The sequence below is a fragment of the Zeugodacus cucurbitae genome, chromosome 6 (assembly GCF_028554725.1).
Source record: "Zeugodacus cucurbitae isolate PBARC_wt_2022May chromosome 6, idZeuCucr1.2, whole genome shotgun sequence".
NCBI lineage: Eukaryota > Metazoa > Arthropoda > Insecta > Diptera > Tephritidae > Zeugodacus > Zeugodacus cucurbitae.
This window is the reverse complement of record NC_071671.1, coordinates 14,001,310-14,020,839: the sequence shown is the minus strand read 5'-3', so window position 1 is coordinate 14,020,839 and position 19,530 is coordinate 14,001,310. Positions and strand designations below refer to the sequence as shown.

Here is a 19,530-nt window from a genome sequence, read left to right as displayed (position 1 = left end):
TACTTTTTATACTCTCGCAACCTGTTGCACAGAGTATTATAGTTTTGTTCACATAACGGTAGTTTGTGTCACCAAGAAATAAAAGAGTTAGATATGGGGTTATATATATATAAATGATCAGGATGACGAGTGGATTTGAAATCCGGATGTCTGTCAGTCTGTCCGTGCAAGCGATAATTTGAGTAAAAATTAAGATATCTTAATGAAACTTGGAATATATGTTCCTTGGCACCCTGAGGAGGTTGCTTTCAAAAATGGGCAAAATCGGTCCCCTGCCACGCCCACAAAATGGCGAAAACCGAAAACCTATACAGTGTCATAATTAAACCATAAATAAAGTTATGAAAATAAAATTTGGAACATAGGATCGCATTAGGGAGGGGCACATTTGGATGTAATCTTGTTTTAAAGTTGGCGTGACTCCACCCCCTTATAGGTTTTTTGTATATAACTCGCAAACCAATAAAGCTATATAAACCAAACTTTCTGTAGTCGATTCTCTTACGTACCCCACCACACCCCATGAAAATAGTTGAAATCGGATAATAACCACGCCCACCTCCCATACAAAGGTTAGGTTGAAAATTACTAAAATTCACATAAGAAATGACAGATGGAAGCTGCACTCAGATTTTTTTACAAAATGGAAAATGGGCATAGCGTCGCCCACTTATGGGTCAAAAACCATATCTCAGGAACTACTCGACCGATTTCAATGAAACTTGGTTTGTAATAGTTTCTTTACATCCCAATGATATGTTGTGAAAATAGGTCAAATCGCTTCACAACCACGCCTACTTCCTATATACCAGAACTTTGAAGACAGTCTGAATCGTTTACTTTACAATATATAAAGTAAGCACTAGTAAAGATATCGGTGCAGAACTTTACACAAATACTATGTTAATATTGTGGCAGCCCCATTCTAAAAATCGCCGAAATCGGATCATAGGTTTTTAAGGCCCCATATATCGAACACGAGGACATCTGTGCTTTTAACCTAATATTATTCCAACTTTCAATGGACTTTATACAATATATATGACGAATATGTGGGTCAAATTGTGTATTATATACATAATATAAATAAAGTTAAATAAATAAATTGCGAAAGTATAAAATGTTCGGTTACACCCGAACTTAGCCCTTCCTTACTTGTTTATTTCTTATTTTTAACCAGCCACTCTTCTCTGAATATCTATAGTTGGAAATTCAAACTAGTCGATTCTCTTACGTACCCCACCACACCCCATGAAAATAGTTGAAATCGGATAATAACCACGCCCACCTCCCATACAAAGGTTAGGTTGAAAATTACTAAAATTCACATAAGAAATGACAGATGGAAGCTGCACTCAGATTTTTTTACAAAATGGAAAATGGGCATAGCGTCGCCCACTTATGGGTCAAAAACCATATCTCAGGAACTACTCGACCGATTTCAATGAAACTTGGTTTGTAATAGTTTCTTTACATCCCAATGATATGTTGTGAAAATAGGTCAAATCGCTTCACAACCACGCCTACTTCCTATATACCAGAACTTTGAAGACAGTCTGAATCGTTTACTTTACAATATATAAAGTAAGCACTAGTAAAGATATCGGTGCAGAACTTTACACAAATACTATGTTAATAGTGTGGCAGCCCCATTCTAAAAATCGCCGAAATCGGATCATAGGTTTTTAAGGCCCCATATATCGAACACGAGGACATCTGTGCTTTTAACCTAATATTATTCCAACTTTCAATGGACTTTATACAATATATATGACGAATATGTGGGTCAAATTGTGTATTATATACATAATATAAATAAAGTTAAATAAATAAATTGCGAAAGTATAAAATGTTCGGTTACACCCGAACTTAGCCCTTCCTTACTTGTTTATTTCTTATTTTTAACCAGCCACTCTTCTCTGAATATCTATAGTTGGAAAATTCAAACTGGAAAGTACTTGCAACATGCAACATGCCGCTTGCCACATGTCATATATGTATGTAATTACTAATATGTCTATATATGGGTAATCTTATGTTCATTACAAGCAACTAATTGTTGATAGAGGACAATTGTTGTTGTAAATATATACCTGATTCTTCGTTCGCTACTAATAATTGTTTGGTGGCGTTTTAGTCTCTCCGCGTTGATGCTTTCATTGACGGTAATTTTGACTTGATTGACAGCGGAGAAATTGCTAAAAGCTTTGCTAAGTGCAAATTTAGTAGTATTTAATTAAATACCGCTTCACTTTGTTATTGAGATACAAACGTATTTCGGAGCGTGTAAATTCTTTAAATTAAATAAATGGACAGTTAAACGGACTGAGTGAACCGGCGTTGTTCACTGCCACATATTTGTTTTTTCTTGTTTTACTGACAGGTAGCAACATTACATCTGATCCACATTCCCAAAACTCATACCCTTCATAGTTGTGTCCTATATTTGCAATATCACTACTATTTTCTGACTCGTAGAGTTGCAAATTAGAACCAGAATCAGAATCAGAACCATGATAGACCGTGAGAGTTCACAGTTCTTAAAACAACTTGTCAACGTCCGATTCCATACCGAAAGTATTGATTATGTTGACAGATATATTGGTAAAATTAGGTGGATATTATTTTCTGATAGCAATTTGATCTGCAACTGGAAATCGATGAAATGTCTTCGGTACTTCCCCTAGATCATTTTTACTTAACATGATGATTTCTCGACTTCCAACGGATTTTAGCAAAATAGTACGTAAAATATTTGTGCGACGTTAAGTAAGTTAATTATTTGAAGAAACAAGGTGTGATTTCTTTCTAAAAGTTGTTGAAATCGACCCCTACTTCCTGCCTAGCTCCAGTTTTCGATCTTCTGGATGAATAAACCCATTCACAACTACTTCGAATAACGAATGTTGACTCATACAAATTGATTTTACAAATCTGAGGGAGTATATATTGTTGGGCTGCAAATGAACTGAGGGCTTATTTTTTGTTTTTAAGTTCTTACAAGCTTACTCCCGGTAATATACACTCTAGCCTCGGCTTTCATTTGTAAGATAAAAATTATTGTGTTTTATTTTGTTTATAATGTTTTTTTCTTAACTAGGCGTGAAAGAGGATTATATATGTACTTATATACTCTCTTTAGCATATATATTCGCAACTTAAAAGTAAAGCAAATATCAAGAAACAATAAGCAAGCAAGTATAGAGAGTAACAAAGCAATAAACTCAAAACCGTACCGGTTCCAATTAATGTATATCCACTTCAAATACATACACTAAATATATATATACATATATCAGATAAACCCCCAGGCATACCCATGTATACGTACAAAATAGTTTTTTTGTCAGCACATAAATAATTTTCGCTTATCAGTTAGCGTACATGCTATTTGCGGCATTCCACGGAGAGCTACAAGAGGGCGCAGTGATTAGAAACTCTTATATTTCCACTCACGTCGTTTCATGTCTTCAAGAAGTATTTTCGCGTGTTTGTAAGTATGTCGAAAGAGTGGCGACAAAATATTTCGCTTTGATATGGTGGTTTTATCAAACTCTTACACAAACAATACATATACAGAGTTACAGTTGTACTGCATATAATTGCAGTGAGTGACGGATTGGTTTATAAAAACAGTTATTGTTTGGCATTAAACTGGAAGGAAGTGTAATTAAAGAAGGTACACTTATAAAATATATTTTCAAGATAAATGTTATTAGTACTAAAATTTGTAAATATTATAAAAGACTCAGCCGTAGGTAAGTATTTTATGATAGCTTTAACTACCTATCATAATTTTACGATGGCTTGGTAGTTCAGATGTTCTTGAGAACCCATTAGAATTTTTGAAAAACTAACTTAAGATTAGTCAGAAACTAGTCTGGTCCTACTTACTTAGAGATATGTTCAGAAGAAAGCATGGATTTAGAAATCAAACGAATTTGAATGGAAAGAAATTTTTTCACCGCCGAAATATATCTGATGGTTGGCGATTGTCAGACAAGAGTAATAGCTTTTAGAAAACAATTTTATAGTGACTCTCGGAGATGGAAGCAAACGGTGAGTAACCGTTTTTGTATGAGAAACCTAATTATATCAGGAAGTTTGAGAATTTCAAGAACGTCGCTGCATTTTAATTGCTCACAACTGTTCGTATTTCGAATATACACTTGAGTGTGTATTTTTATCAGTTGTACTGCAACGCCAGCAGACTTCAGTCAGTCTTCAAGCTAATTTGCTGCTTTGACTGAAGAGAAAAAAGTTGTTAATTGGCAGTTGAGTGTAATTAGACGGTGGCGTCGGAAGTTTGTGTGGCAAAATAATTAAAAAAAAAACTTCCCCGAAATGTAAAGAAATAATTAAACTCAGTTTAAACGAATCGATTTGAACGCATTGAAGTGGGCGGAAGGATAGCCGAGGTGCTGGACACCGTGAATTACGTCGCGTAAGGAAATTTGTGCAAAAGATAATATGTGCTAAAGTAAAACTAACGGACTTAGTGCTAAAGTGAAGTGAAAAAATAAATGGTTTAGAGTTGCCAGATATGTGTGCTGAAATTCAGTTTCATAAACGGAAGTGTAAAATAAATTAAAATATCTTATATTGCAAAATATCAACAAAGTTACAAAAATAAATATTTATTGTTAATTTTAATTATGTAAGTACTTGATTCTAGCTTTAGAATCACAGTAACTGTATAATAATATATACGCAGTGTATGTATGTATATATTTTCTTTTATTTTTAATACCATTTCTATAAAATTTTAATGTAATTCAACTTGCGCGTGCTGTTGTTTTATCTAATACAATCCAGCTATACATATTGAAAAGCCTGATAACGGTTTGTTGTAGTATTTGGGTGCCACAGTAATTATGCACTTTACTGTATGGATATCTTTTGATTTTATATTTTGTTAATTTATTTACTACCACGTTGCGATTTCATTGAAGAAGCAATAGCTAATTAATCGATCTATTAAAATAATTTCTTCAAGAGTGATTTGACATTTTCGAAAGATTTAATCGTCGCTCATTGAGAAGATGCCACTTTGATATATATATTAAATTCTTAAGTCAATTAACCGATACAAGTATATTTAATTAATATAAAAGTATATATTTCTTTTAGTAAGTCAGAGTAGCTCCTTCATTTATAAGTGCATAATTTTTTTGTATGTTTCAATTCAGCAAGTTATAATGGGTGAATCAAAGATAAATGAAAGCCATTTATGTAAGAGAGGAAGATACGAGAGTCGTGTGAAAGAGTGAAAATATAATATATGTATATACATTTGTTTACTGTGTTTTAACCCAAAACTAAACGAGTTAGATATAGGGTTATATATACCAAAGTGATCAAGGTGAAGAGTGGAGTTCAAATCCGAATGTCTGTCCGTCCGTCCGTCTGTGCAAGCTGTAACTTGAGTAAAAATTAAGATATCTTGATGAAATTAAGATACTTGATGCCCACAAATTGGCGAAAACCGAAAACACATAAAGTGTCATAACTAAGCCATAAATAAAGCTATGGAAATAAAATTTGGTATGAAGGATCGTACTATGAAGGGGCATATTTGGATGTAACTTTTTTGGGGAAGTGGGCGTGGCTCCGCCCCCTACTAAGTTTTTTGTACATATCTCGCAAACCAATAGAGCTATATAAACCAAACTTTCTGCAGTCGTTTCTTTTAGCCACTTCCTCAGCCACAGTCCAAAAATGAAAGAAATCGGACCATAACCACACCCACATCCCATACAAAAGTTAGGTTGAAAATTACAAAAAGTGCGTTAACTCATTAACGAAAAACGTCAAAAACACTAAATTTCACATAAGAAATGGCACATGAAAGTTGCACTCAAATTTTTTTACAAAATGGAAAATGGGCGTGGCGTCGCCCACTTGTGGGTCAAAAACCATACCTCAGGAGCTACTCGACCGATTTCAATGAAACTTGGTTTGTAATAGTTTCCTTACATCCCAATGATATGTTGTGAAAATAGCCAACCACGCCTACTTCCTATATACCAGAACTTTGAAGTGGATCTGAATCGTTTACATTACAATATATAAAGTAATCACTAGTGAAGATATCGGTGCAGAACTTTGCACAAATACTATGTTAATAGTGTGGCAGCCCCATTATAAAAATCTACGAAATCGGACCATAGGTTTTTAAGGCCCCATATATCGAGAACGAAGACCTCGGTGCTTCTAACTTAATATTATGGTTTCCAACTTTCAATGGACTTTATACAATATATATGACGAATATGTATATTGGGGGATGGGGTCATATGTAGAAGTTCACGCAAGTGAGGAAAGTTTCTGATTGCCATTCACTTGGGAGTGGCCAGGAACGATTCTTTTGCATATGACTCAAGCAGCTCACGACTTCCGGTTTTAGACCAAGTATCCCCTGGGTAGCTAACAGACATCCGTTTGGAGGCGAGCTAAAGTGAGAAGGCGAAGCCCGCTTGTGCGGTTGTGCGTAGGGCTTGGGACCCACCACATAAAAACGAATAACCAGTGAATAAGAAACACAGGCCTCGGATGAGCGAAAAGGAGCTGCCTTTATGCCGCGATGTCTGAATTTGGTATCCCTGCAAAACTAATACGGCTATGTAAGCTGACGTTGAGCAACACCAAAAGCTCCGTCAGGATCGGGAAGGACCTCTCCGAGCCGTTCGATACCAAACGAGGCTTCAGACAGGGTGACTCACTATCGTGCGACTTCTTCAATCTATTGCTGGAAAAAATAATACGAGCTGCAGAACTAAATAGAGAGGGTACAATCTTCTACAAGAGTGTACAGCTCCTGGCGTATGCCGATGATATTGATATCATCGGAAGCAACAACCGCGCCGTTTGTTCTGCGTTTTCCAGACTAGATAAAGAAGCGAAGCGTATGGGTCTGGTGGTGAATGAGGACAAGACGAAATATCTCCTGTCATCAAACAAACAGTCAGCGCACTCGCGTCTTGGCTCCCACGTCACTGTTGACAGTCATAACTTTGAAGTTGTAGATAATTTCGTTTATCTGGGAACCAGCATTAACAACACCAACAATGTCAGCCTTGAAATCCAACGCAGAATCACTCTTGCCAACAGGTGCTACTTTGGACTGAGTAGGCAATTGAAAAGTAAAGTCCTCTCTCGACGAACCAAAATCAAACTCTATAAGTCGCTCATTATTCCCGTCCTGATGTATGGCGCTGAAGCGTGGACGATGACAACATCCGATGAGACGACTCTTGGGGTTTTCGAGAGAAAGGTTTTGCGCAAGATTTATGGTCCTCTAAACATTGGCAACGGCGAATACCGCAGACGATGGAACGATGAGCTGTACGATTTATACGACGACATTGACATAGTTCAGCGAATAAAAAGACAGCGGCTACGCTGGCTAGGTCATGTTGTACGGATGGAAGAAAACACTCCAGCTCTGAAAGTATTCGATGCAGTACCCGCTGGAGGAAGCCGCGGAAGAGGACGACCTCCACTCCGGTGGAAAGACCAAGTGCAAAGTGACCTGGCTTCACTTGGTGTTTCCAGTTGGCGCCAAAAAGCAAAAAGGAGGAATGAGTGGCGCGCTCTGGTGGATTCGGCTATAATCGCTTAAAGCGGTTCCTACGCCAAATATATATATATATATGTGGGTCAAATTGTATATTATTAATATAAATAAAGTTAAATAAATAAATTGCGAGAGTATAAAATGTTCGGTTACACCCAAACTTAGCCCTTCCTTACTTGTTCTACTATATCTTCTTTTAAATGAGTATTTTGAAACATATCACTTTCCTCATAAGTATACTTTTAAACAAGTAAGGAAAGGGTAATTTCGGGTGCAACCGAACATTTTATACTCTCGCAATTTATTGCTATATTTTTATTAAGATAACACACATTTTGACCCACATATACGGCATAAAGTCCAATAGCGAAAATCATCACATATAGGGTATGAGGGCTGAGGTAATTCCTGAACCGATTTCGACAGTTTTTTCACAAGTGATGCTACAGATCATTTTCAGTATTAGTGCAAAGTTTTATTCCGCTATCTTCATTGGTTCCTTATGTATATATTATAAAGTGATGGAATTAGATGGAATTCAAATTTGAGTTATATGGGAAGTTGTCGTGGTTGTGAGCCGTTTTCATGCACTTTTGATATGTGTGGGTGTCAAGAAAATATTATACATTTCATTGAAATTTGTCGCGTAGTTCCTGAGGTATGGGTTTTGACCCATAAGTGGGCGACCCCACGCCCATTTTCCATTTTGTAAAAAAATCAGACTGCATCTTCTCTCTGCCATTTCTTCCATAAAATTTAGTGTTTCTGACGTTTTTCGTTAGTGAGTTAACGCACTTTTAGTAATTTTCAACCTAACTTTTGTATGTGATGTGGGCATGGTTATTATCCGATTTTAACAATTTTCAGTTCCTAGCACCGTTTCTCAATATAATACAGTAGTTGAGTCACACCGGCCCTTTCAACCCAAACACTTAATTTGAAATTCTATAATATCTTAACAGGTTTTTGATTCGAGTGGGTCTTCCAAGGATGTGAGATTAGTTTAAAGTTGTTTATATGTTGGTTTATTTCTATTATATAGTTACATATTTTTTATATATATTATTATTTTATTTTATAATATTATCCAAAATATTCCCTGCTTTATTGACTACATTTTCCGTTTATAGCCTGAACATTTCTTCAAGAACGGTTACAAGCTTACAACTAACTATGTATATAGTTCCAATTTTTATTGCCACTGACGCAGTAATCAGATTCCCTGGTTAGCATAATCAGCGAGGTGCATTTTAGTTTTGCTTCGAATTTCCAAACATAATTTTTACAGCTCACCTACAAAGGACTGCGAAATTAATATTCACCAAATATTGTATAAATACTCATTAGCATTTCTACAAAAGAATTATATTCCAATGAAATAAATTTGTTTAATTTTCCGGCCGTGCCATCGATCGATGCTTAGGAAATACACAGTCCGATTCAAATTAATCACTGAAGCGTGTGTCCTTGAGCTCGCACTGTGTACACACACATACATATAGACTTAGCTTACTGTGAAAAGGATTCCCACCTGCAATATACTCGTACTCATTAATTATGTGCGACAATGTTGTTATTGTTATTGTTGTTGTTTTTGAACTTAATTTAGAGCAGCGCCAATGTATTAACACTTGGTGGTAGCAATGTCAATCGAAGCATGCCACGAACCATTCTGCTGTTGCTGCCCCACAATTTCATGCAAAGCAGTGATTTATGCAGAGGAAATGTTGCATGTTGTTGTAGTTGTTGTCACTGACACTATTTGTACTACACGTATTTTCATTTAGTCTGTAGTCTAAATGAGTGGCTGAACTTAGATAAATAGGGGCAAATCATAGCAAAGGGCACCCACATACACACAAAATGGAGCTAGTGTGCATGCCAATTCATGCATAATTAACGATGTGCGTATAATTAATCAATTCATCAGCCTCAACAGTGTAAATATAAAATATATATTAAGAAAAATACAATGTATACATACATATATTTGTCTTTATGTATGTATATCTCTCAGCTAAGCCTGACTTTATTGCTGCTGCCTTATAGCAGCGCATTTCATTAATACCGTCTGTAATCAATGTTCCGACAGCACCAGACACGCACAGCACAAAACAATACCAACAATAATTATAATAAAATATGTTAATTATTTGTTGCCTGTTCATCACCGCAAAGCATAAAGTATCAACGGGTTGCTCATCGCAAATCGCAATTTTAAGCAAAACAAGGCAACGACATGGCCATCAGTTGAGCACTTAATGCTCACAACCATAAATATTTATGCACCCACTGACCGTGTAAAAACACAAAACCGCCGAAAAAAAAGCAATGTGTGCATAAAATAATTCGTAAAGAACTGTGTTGTTAAGGGGACAACAAGCGAAATATTGAAAGTTCATGATAGCTTTCTGCACTTATTTCCAGTTAAATTTAAAAGTATGGATTTCTATTCAATTGAAAATCGTAAAAGTTAGTGTCATCAACTTACTTTCTCCGATCAATAGTCCCAAAAGATGTGCCATTGATGCCATCCAAACTGAACAAATGTAAACACGACCATTCACGAGAGATCTACTGGTTTAAGGAATTAATGAAATTGATTAGATAAAATGGTGTTTCTGAGTATTGTTTTATTCGTAACACAACTCAAAAGTTTGTTCCATATTGGGATTGTATGTAGGTATGATGGAATGGAATTGTATCTTAGTAGCGCCCAATGTTAGATCTGTGATAAAACTTTGACTTTATAAATCAATTAATGCTTAACACTTTTGTATTTTTAAATTACCTTAAAACTGAACACATTAATTGTATTGCGTGAATTTAAAATCCTCATTATCAACTTCTGGTTATCTGGTAATTTATTTGTATAATTATTTGCGGTTTGTCGCATTTCAGAGCGCCAAACAATAATTAAATACATAACTTACATTCCAATTATGCTGGTCAGCCTTTTACATCAACCATATTTTTATCCTTAGCTGTCGCCGTCAGTCCACTAATTACACTCTTAAGCACCTTTTAAGGCTGTTGTTGCATAATTTAATAAAGGTACTTTTTTATTGGAAATGTTTCACAATTACTCTTCATTATGTATACGGTTATTTAAAAGATGAGTGGCAAGTGACATTGGTGTTAATATTGCAACATAATAAACTCAATATAATTGATCATTTTTTGGTTGGAGTTCGCTTTTTTATAAAACTGTGCCATTCATTTGATTTCGGTATTTAAATTTTTTTTATTATTTGAATTGTTTACTTTTTTTCCATATTTTTTCCACTTTATGGTGTACTTATTTATTGAATGCATTTTCATGCACATTAATCATGCAATTATAACTGTTTTATGATATCAGAGCGCTTTTTCATGTTTTAATGTATTTTTTTATAACCATTCAATAATTTTAATTGATTCAATGAAATTTTAATTATATTATGCTCTCTGCTGTGATTTTTCTTTAAATTTTGAACTTTTTCCGCTCTGATTTTCAGAAAATCAGTAAGCATTTGAGTCGGAGCAGATATTCAAATTTTGGTACAGAGAAAATTGAGTTTGGCCTTTGCTTCTAAATCTCGGTGCTAGGAACTTTTCAACGTTCTTATGGACAATATTCTCGCGTTTGGATTTTAATTTAATCTAACCATGATTTAATCCATAGGAAATATAAAAGCCTTCGCTAACTCTCTAATTTTATAAACTGTCAATTATTTTCAATTCTTCCAGCCTTTTCCGAAACAATTATCATACTATTCTCATATCTCTGTACAATCTATGATCCGATATCATACATAAATTACATAATGTTCCTTCTAATTAACTCAAGTTTTTCAGTTGAAAAGTGAAAAAAAAAACATTATTACTGCTTCTAGTCTTTAAATTTTTAACTTTAAAATTTCCGGTATTTGAACATATGGTAATATGTACACAAACAACTTTTTAGGCCCCATTAGGAAATATTATATATTTTATATTAGAACACATGAAGTATTGACAGACTTTTTAGGACAAAATCGGAAATTTTTCTAAAAATAATAATTCTGCAATACTAAAATTGGTAATCTTGTTCACACAGACCACTAATTAAGCAATAATTAGGATAATATCAGAAATTATATACCATATAATAGAGTAGTTAAACTAAGCGTGCTTACTTGATTGCTTCAACTAAATAGCATTTTGCAGCATGATCTTAGGTGTTTTCAATCTCAGAATTTGAGAACTGTGCAAAATTGAATTGTGTGTGAATACTAAATATGTTGACTCAATTTAAGAACAAATTACCTCCAATAATGTATTTCTTTTTGAATAAAGAACGATTACAAATCAGTGGTTCATAAGCGACGGCAACATATTTTCCAACGGTATTAAGTATTTTTTCCCAAAAATTTCCTACCGGGTATAAATACAGTACTTTATCTATAAAATACGCATATATTACGTCAATTAATACCAACACTTCGCTTATCACCGAACGTGTCAAACGTTGAATGGTAAATCAATTTGGTAAACAAACACCGAAAAACAAAAACTTTATCAGACTCACCGTCACATCTCTAAATAATAATATTCTATGGAAACATGTTTTCGGTAAAAGCAGTAATTTGAACTTATGGCATATCTGCACATCACTTTGGAGTACTTCCGTAAGCGGAACATATTACTAATAGGTGTGACTAATTAATACTGATTTTATGGTTGTTATCGATTCGCCAATTTTTGGGAAAATAAAAGCCAATCAAACAGAGAGCTAGAGCACTTATAAATGTTTAGATTACAAGTAGTTATTATTAGAAGTACTCAATGAGTTGTATGAGTATAGTATTGACAATAGATTTGTGAATGAAGCAAAGCATTCTACTTTCCCTTTTCTTTCATCGTTTAATGTTTTTTTCCTTATTTTTACATAACATTAGATTGGAGATATCTTAGTATTATTATCCACAACTTCCACGAGCACCCATATCCCTTCCTCACAAATGGAGTTTCATTGCATTAAGGCCGTCCTTATTTATTTATATTATTGCTTTGTCTTTCCATTTATTTGCCCTGTTATAGCCTTTGTCTATATTAAGTAATAACATTATATCGCTGATTTTCCGCTTTGCCGATCAGTGCACATGACATGCCCAGCGGCAGAAGAAAAGCATTGGTGTGCACTAAGGTACTCTGAGGCCAACAACACACCCTACACCGAGCAACCTCTACGATGCTCTTCGTACAATTATGTCCGGCTATCGGTTGATCAGTTTAGCCTCGCCATTCAATTCGCCTTTGTGGTTTTACCTGACAGCCGCTTCAATGATCTTCCTGCAAACATTTACGCGCAACACCTCAGGGAAGTTAGAAAAAACTGAAACTGAACAACAACAGAAAAAATAAATACCTTTTCAGCTGTTTGTTGCAACACTTCTGTAACATGTCTCCACGCCACGCTTGTCAGTCGAATAGATTTTCCAGTTTCCAATGCAGCTCATGTTTTTTGTTTGTCGTGTTCTCGGTTGCGCTTCGGTTAATTTCAGTTTGTTCACCAACTAAACTAACCATGTGTATTAGCCATTAGCTATTAGCCATTGCACTTGACTGCAATTGAGTTTGTTGACCACACCAATAGAACAAAAAGTCTATGTAAGTACGTTCTGCATAGCACAGCATAGCGTAACCCAGAATTATAGCAACAAAAAAAGCGTAGAGAAGAATAAATGGCAATTATTATAGCTGCATGTCTAAGTATATAAGTACATATAGGAAAGTGTCTGTATATCTGTAAGTGCAAGTACTAATCAACAGATGGCGATTCTTAACATAGCTCTTTGTAATTTTTTTACTTTCTTAAGTTTGCATGCGGGTTTATATAAGTACATATCTAGGTGTATTTGGTTTCGCTTCCCGTGGTTGACCGCCAATAACCGGTTTGTTTGTCTGTTGACTTTTTTCATTTAAATCAAATGCTTATTCACTGTAAGTATCTAAGCATTGTACGCAAACGCATATGCCAATGATTTGAAAGTTTGTAAAAAGGTAAAACAAAAAGGTGCAATTTTTTCATACACTGAAAACAAATTTTAATATTTATTATTACTAAATTTAATTTAAAAATTTGATGTTTGTTTAAAAAAAATCCTTTAAAACGATTAGAGAAATTTAGGATAATTTCGTAATTGTTTTACAAAATTCTTAATTAAGTCAATATACCAATTATTTTTGTTAATTGTCTTAATTTAATAATTGACTAAATTAAGTGACTTGGAATGCTAGTTTAGTAAATTAATCCCTAGTTAATTTTCCCTGCTGAATTTACTAATTACACAATTAGTATTTAACTGACATTAAATTTACATGAATGCCCTCCTTTAATGACTAACTAATTGTACACTAATTAAATCATGTTCGAGTAGTCTTAATTGTCCAGTTAAAAGATTGTCAACAATTTAATTATGAATTATTTCTGGCAGTGTCAAACCCGTTTATTACTAACTATTCGCTATTCTCTTCATATATATCTAATTTCCATCTGTACTACGGTTATTGTTGGAGGTCAACCACTTCTTCCTTTTTATTTTGTTTTTGATGTAATATCCTTATAGCCTTTTCACACAGGAATTGATTAATTAACCAGCCTCTGCTCGATTAAAACGCTTATTAAGATCGATTTACCAGACAAAATAAAAATCTCCATTAATTTTGAAATTAATTTTAATCGACTAGAAAATGAAATGCAACTCTGCGAAAAAGACCGTATTTGTAATTATATATACGTTCTTTGTTTGCGAGTTGATGTTCACGCTACACGACAGTAGATATCGCTGCTAAAATAGCAATCAGCTGATGAAACTTACCAACTTCTTATGAAAAGGAAAAACAAAAATGTATAAAAGTTGATCAATTATCGAGTAGTCCAGTGTGAAGAGACAAAATTAGTTTCTCAATCAAAATTTCAATTGATCAATTAATTTGGATGTGTAAAAAGGCTATTATTGCCCTAGAGCAGCATTAATTATAGTTACAACATTTCTATGAATTGTGAAACTTTTGCGGAAACAGATTCGTCTTGATATCTTGAACCTTAGTCAGTATCTGAAATAACTCTAAAGCATTTTGTTTCAAAATTGAGCTTTGGTAGCTTAATTGGTGACAGATTTATAGCTTTTTTCGAACAACAGCAAAAGTTTAAAAGTTAGTATGTCATACTGACCTGAAAAGCCAAATCTTACGAAATGTTTGTTTTCCATTTCTATTCCCCTTTTTTAATAATCATTCCCATTTTTCACTTTCAATTGGCGTCGTTAGTTTTTCGGTAACGAACGTGCTGCTTCTCTTTTTGCCCAGCGCTATCTCAGTTCGTACCTCGCGACTGAATACAAAGACTGTGGATGCATTCGAACTCTTACAAAATAATATAACTTTTGAATATGGTTGCCACCTGGATAAAATTTAACACAAATATATTGAAATATTACAATAAAAAAATACTTGTTGAAATTTATTTATAGAGAATATTGAATTCAATTCATGATATATTATGTATCTAATACCTTGAGCTATTTATCTAATATCTATCTAAAACAAAATCAATCTGTGAAAAATTTGTCGAAGATATTTTTCAATACTTGCTTGAACAAATATTTCTTCTCTAAAACAGATAACTGACATATTTTCATAGAATTAAAAATATTTCCCATATTCGCTTTACCTCATTAACCGCAACACCATATTTCACTTTTATATTTACTGTTATCTTTATTAATTTTTTTTTTTACAATTTTGCATTATTTGCCATTCATTCCCATATTAATCTCCTCATTCCACAAATATTATCACCTCGTTCTACCTATCGAACGCGTTCACTTATTTATTTAGTCACTTATATGTTAATTAAAAACATTCTCATTCCAGTTAATTATCACTACAACAACACCCATGCTTTGCCATTATTGTCGCACTCTCACTCACTCTCTCGGTCCATATCCGACCCACTCGGACACAACTAAATATGACAAAGCGCGCATCATCAACAATCTCAGCGCAACGATAATCTAAGCAATTAAATATGCCAGAGGACAAGATAAAAAAAAGTGACAAACTAAATAACAGTAATATGGGGAAAAAATTAACGCCAATATCCTATATACACTATTTTGCACTTTTACTGCTCAATCAGTTGTCACGGTGCAATTTATATACGTCAATCGTAGCTGTCAAATCGTTTAATGAATATCAAAGTGCGGGTGGGAATGAGTGTTGCAGGGGAAAAGTTTTGATGAGGGGAATGGTAATGGAAAACCGATAAATAGTTATTTATTTACTGGTATTTCGTTAACTAGTAGCAGTGAGTTTGCGTTTTGGGTTGCGAAAGCTTTGTATTCTATTTGCTGAACTTTTGTACTTTTCTTCTTTTACGAGTATTGAATGATTTAATGGTCTGAACTTTACTGCGATTGACTCAATTGACTAATTGACTCAGTTACGGAGCGCTATAAAAAGCCTACAAAAATCATTAATTTCTTGATGGAGCAGACTACTAATCAGTGAGCTACTCTCAATATTCTCGATTGTTTTTGAAGCTCCTACATTTCCTATATATGTACAATATGAGTTGATTGAACCAATTAAGTTTTAACAGCCTAACAGCCTTTTCGCACAGAAGTTAATTGATTAATTAATCGGCCTTTGCTCAATTAAATTGCTGATATAGATCGATTTATCATTCAAAGGAAAAATCTTATTTTTAATCGAATATAAATCGAGATGAAACTGGACAGCAAAGACAAAAATGTATAGCAGCTGATCGGGAATCAAGTAGCCGACAGTACAAAATTCAAAAACTATTGTGGCTGTACGAAAAGGCTATACGCTTCTTATGAAGTTATACTTAATTACTTGCCCCCAACTTCTAATCGGAATGTGAGTAATATCCTCCAGGATTTCACATGAACTTTTATGTGTACTTTTTAGTACTTGAGCTATTTAGTTTATATTAACTGTTATTTTCTTTAATTAGTGCATTGAAAAAAGAAATTAATTGTCTACAAATATTTACATACCCAAGTTATTTAATAAATTTAAAAAAAAAATAAGCAGAACATATCAACTCATTCATTTAATTTTTTCTTTGGCAGATAAATAAAAGCAACAACATCATCACGAAGCAGTAGCGCTGAAATGAAAATAAAACACTTTTGCGAAAGCACTTAGGGAAGGACATAAAGTAAACAAAAGACAAGAGTACTTTTTTCCGAACGTGTTAGAGTGGGAAGAGCGGCATAGTGATAAGGCAAAATTGAAGACGACAAGCACAGACATACACATATATGTACTAATGCGATGAACCAAGAACGACAACGCGGTTAAGTTCAACACAATAAAAGCGCAACAGAAAACGAATAAATAAAAGTGAATGTTGAATAAATAACAAAAACGCGCACACAATAAAACGAAGACAGCATAACGGTGAAAAGGCAATAAATACAAATAAAGAACGTGTGCGACGAAGGCAAGCAGAGACCTTACAGTTGGAGATTTTTGTGCATATTTTGAGTTAGAGAGCAACCGTGAAAGACGCACGAAGAAAATTTCAAATTAGAAAGAAAAACAAGAGGAGTGAGAAAACAAAATAATATCTGAGTCGAACAGGGCAAGGTAAATACAGCGAATACCGTGGACGTGGAAAACTGCAAACGTAAACAAACAAATACAAATCTGGAATTGAAAAAAATACACTAAAGCTTGTTCGTTGATAATTTTTGTATATTTCCGACTGAAAGTCTTCAGAAAAACATATCAATAGCATTTAAATTAAAAAATTAAATTTTGGAAGCATATCTCCAGGCGCAAACCGCTGTAATAATTTCCAGTAAAGGTACTTCAGTTATAAAAATATATGTCATTGATCATCGCTTAATAAAACAATAACAACTACCAAATAGCGATAACCACAAACATTCACTCACTTTCTAAGCCAAACAACGACGATAGGCACCCAAAATTATGCTAACTAATTGCGCAGGGAAATAAACAAACAAATATAAACAAGTAAACGCAACGCAGCAACTTTGCAAGGTAAACGAAAATATAAATTACAACTAATTGAGGCATACATTTAGGCGCATAAAAAATATATATCAACGCCGCGCTACGACTGTGAAGCGACGCGGAGGAAAGAGGTAGAAATAACCCATTTTGACTGTAGAAGTAGAAAACGAGAGCAGTCGAAGGAGCGTGCTAGCCATAGGGTCAATGCATTTAAATGAAATATTGTCAATAACGAGGCGCACAACATTGAAATACATCAACTTCTAGTCAACGGTGCAGAGAGCGCTAACAGCACTACAAAAACACTATCACAACAAAAACGAAAAACTTAGACACAATACACACAAGCACAAGAAATGGCGTTCATTTGGCGTCGACGCTCTGCGTCTATTGTGAAAATCGTTGCCATGCTCACCGCCATCTGGTTCACAGTGGCGTTCTTCCTATACCACGATGACTCTTCACAAGGTGGCAGCAGCAAATGGAACGGCATGTCGTTGGCGCTGAAAAGTGTTGGTGGAGGCGGTAACGTCGGTGCTGGCGCAGCGCCCCCTAACGCGCTCGATGCTGAACCGGGCATTTACGAGGGCGGTGGCGGTTTCGGCGTGGATCGTGGCGGTGTGGCAGCGAACGATGGTGGCGCGTACGTTGAAAGTGGTAGACGCGAACAGCGGCGCGGTGTAGGCGATGTGCCACCACTCGAGGACAATCAGCTGGATGCAAATGAAGATTTAGCCCAACAGGCGGATGGCAATTTTGGGCCTGATCTTAATGTGGGCGATGAATCAGTGCGGAATAATGTGGTGGTGGATGCGGCGGCGCAGCCAAACGAACGCGTCTATCGTGGCAAATTGATTGCGGGTAATAAACCCAGCAAGAGCGGCATCAAAAAGGTGCCCGAAGAGGATGGTAAGTTGACTGTCATTTTAGTCATTTTTAAAAGTACATATATACAGTTAATATATATATACATTTATTTTATACTTTGTTGGCGCTTAATTTTTGCTGCACCTCACTGTTTTGTGATTTGCGCTGAGCGTGCAACATTTCCGCGCATTAATTTGATGGCGCTGCTGTGAGTTTGTTTAAGTAGCCAGCTCATCACCAGCGTATATATATATATTCGTATATATAATGTATACATACCCTTATTTACTTTATAAGCCATTAGGCATTGTGTTAATTCCTGCCGATTGCGTTTTTGCGGTGTTTACTGATGTTTCCCAAAGTACAGTGCTTTATTGTTGTGGTTAGTGGTTAGTGGTCATAAAACGATTAGGCTGATAATGTCTAATTTGTGGCAACACAATGTTGTGTGGAATATTTTTGCTGAAAAATGGATCTTGCATTAAATGAATTATTTATGAATATTTAGGAACAAATCTGGCGATTTCGATTATTTAGAAAGAGCTTAAGTAAAAACAAGTAAGAAAGGGCTAATTTCGGGTGTCACCGAACATTTTATACTCTCGCAATTTATTTATATAAATTTATTAATATAACAAACAATTTGACTCACATATTCGGCATATATATGGTATAAAGTTCATTGATGTCCTCATTTTCGTTATATAAGGTCTGAATAACTTATGGACCAATTTCGATGCCACTATTTAAATTCTGTTTCGATATCTTCACTAGTGCTTACTTTATATATTTAGGCAATTCACAAGCTTTATTAATGTCTTATGTCATTTTTTAATATTCTTAAAAAATACGACACATGTGAGCACCCTTAACTGTTGTATATCATATTTTGTCATATTTCTACACTTATAGGGTTTTCTTTTCTCGATGAAAATGCTGCCTTTTTTTATTTCAACATTATACAAATGCTTTACTACCTTTTTGAATGTTTTCCATTTTTACGCGATAAAAGAACAGAGAAATGTCTTCCTATTATGCTGGTCAACTCTCAT

At 34.7% G+C, this 19,530-nt stretch overlaps 1 protein-coding gene across 4 annotated transcripts in view; it reads left to right on the top strand.

Annotated features, from left to right (window-relative positions):
• Positions 1-19,530, top strand: part of LOC105215096 (putative polypeptide N-acetylgalactosaminyltransferase 9) — a 148,392-nt gene that overhangs the window by 62,054 nt on the left and 66,808 nt on the right. For 3 of the 4 annotated variants that reach the window (XM_054235066.1, XM_054235065.1, XM_054235063.1), the window contains one exon: positions 16,699-18,520. In XM_054235066.1, the coding sequence (XP_054091041.1) occupies positions 17,968-18,520 (553 nt within the window). In that variant the 5' untranslated portion in view covers positions 16,699-17,967. Of the gene's footprint in view, positions 1-4,215; positions 4,658-16,698; positions 18,521-19,530 lie in introns of those variants that run through there. The other variant, XM_054235064.1, reaches the window with a different exon arrangement.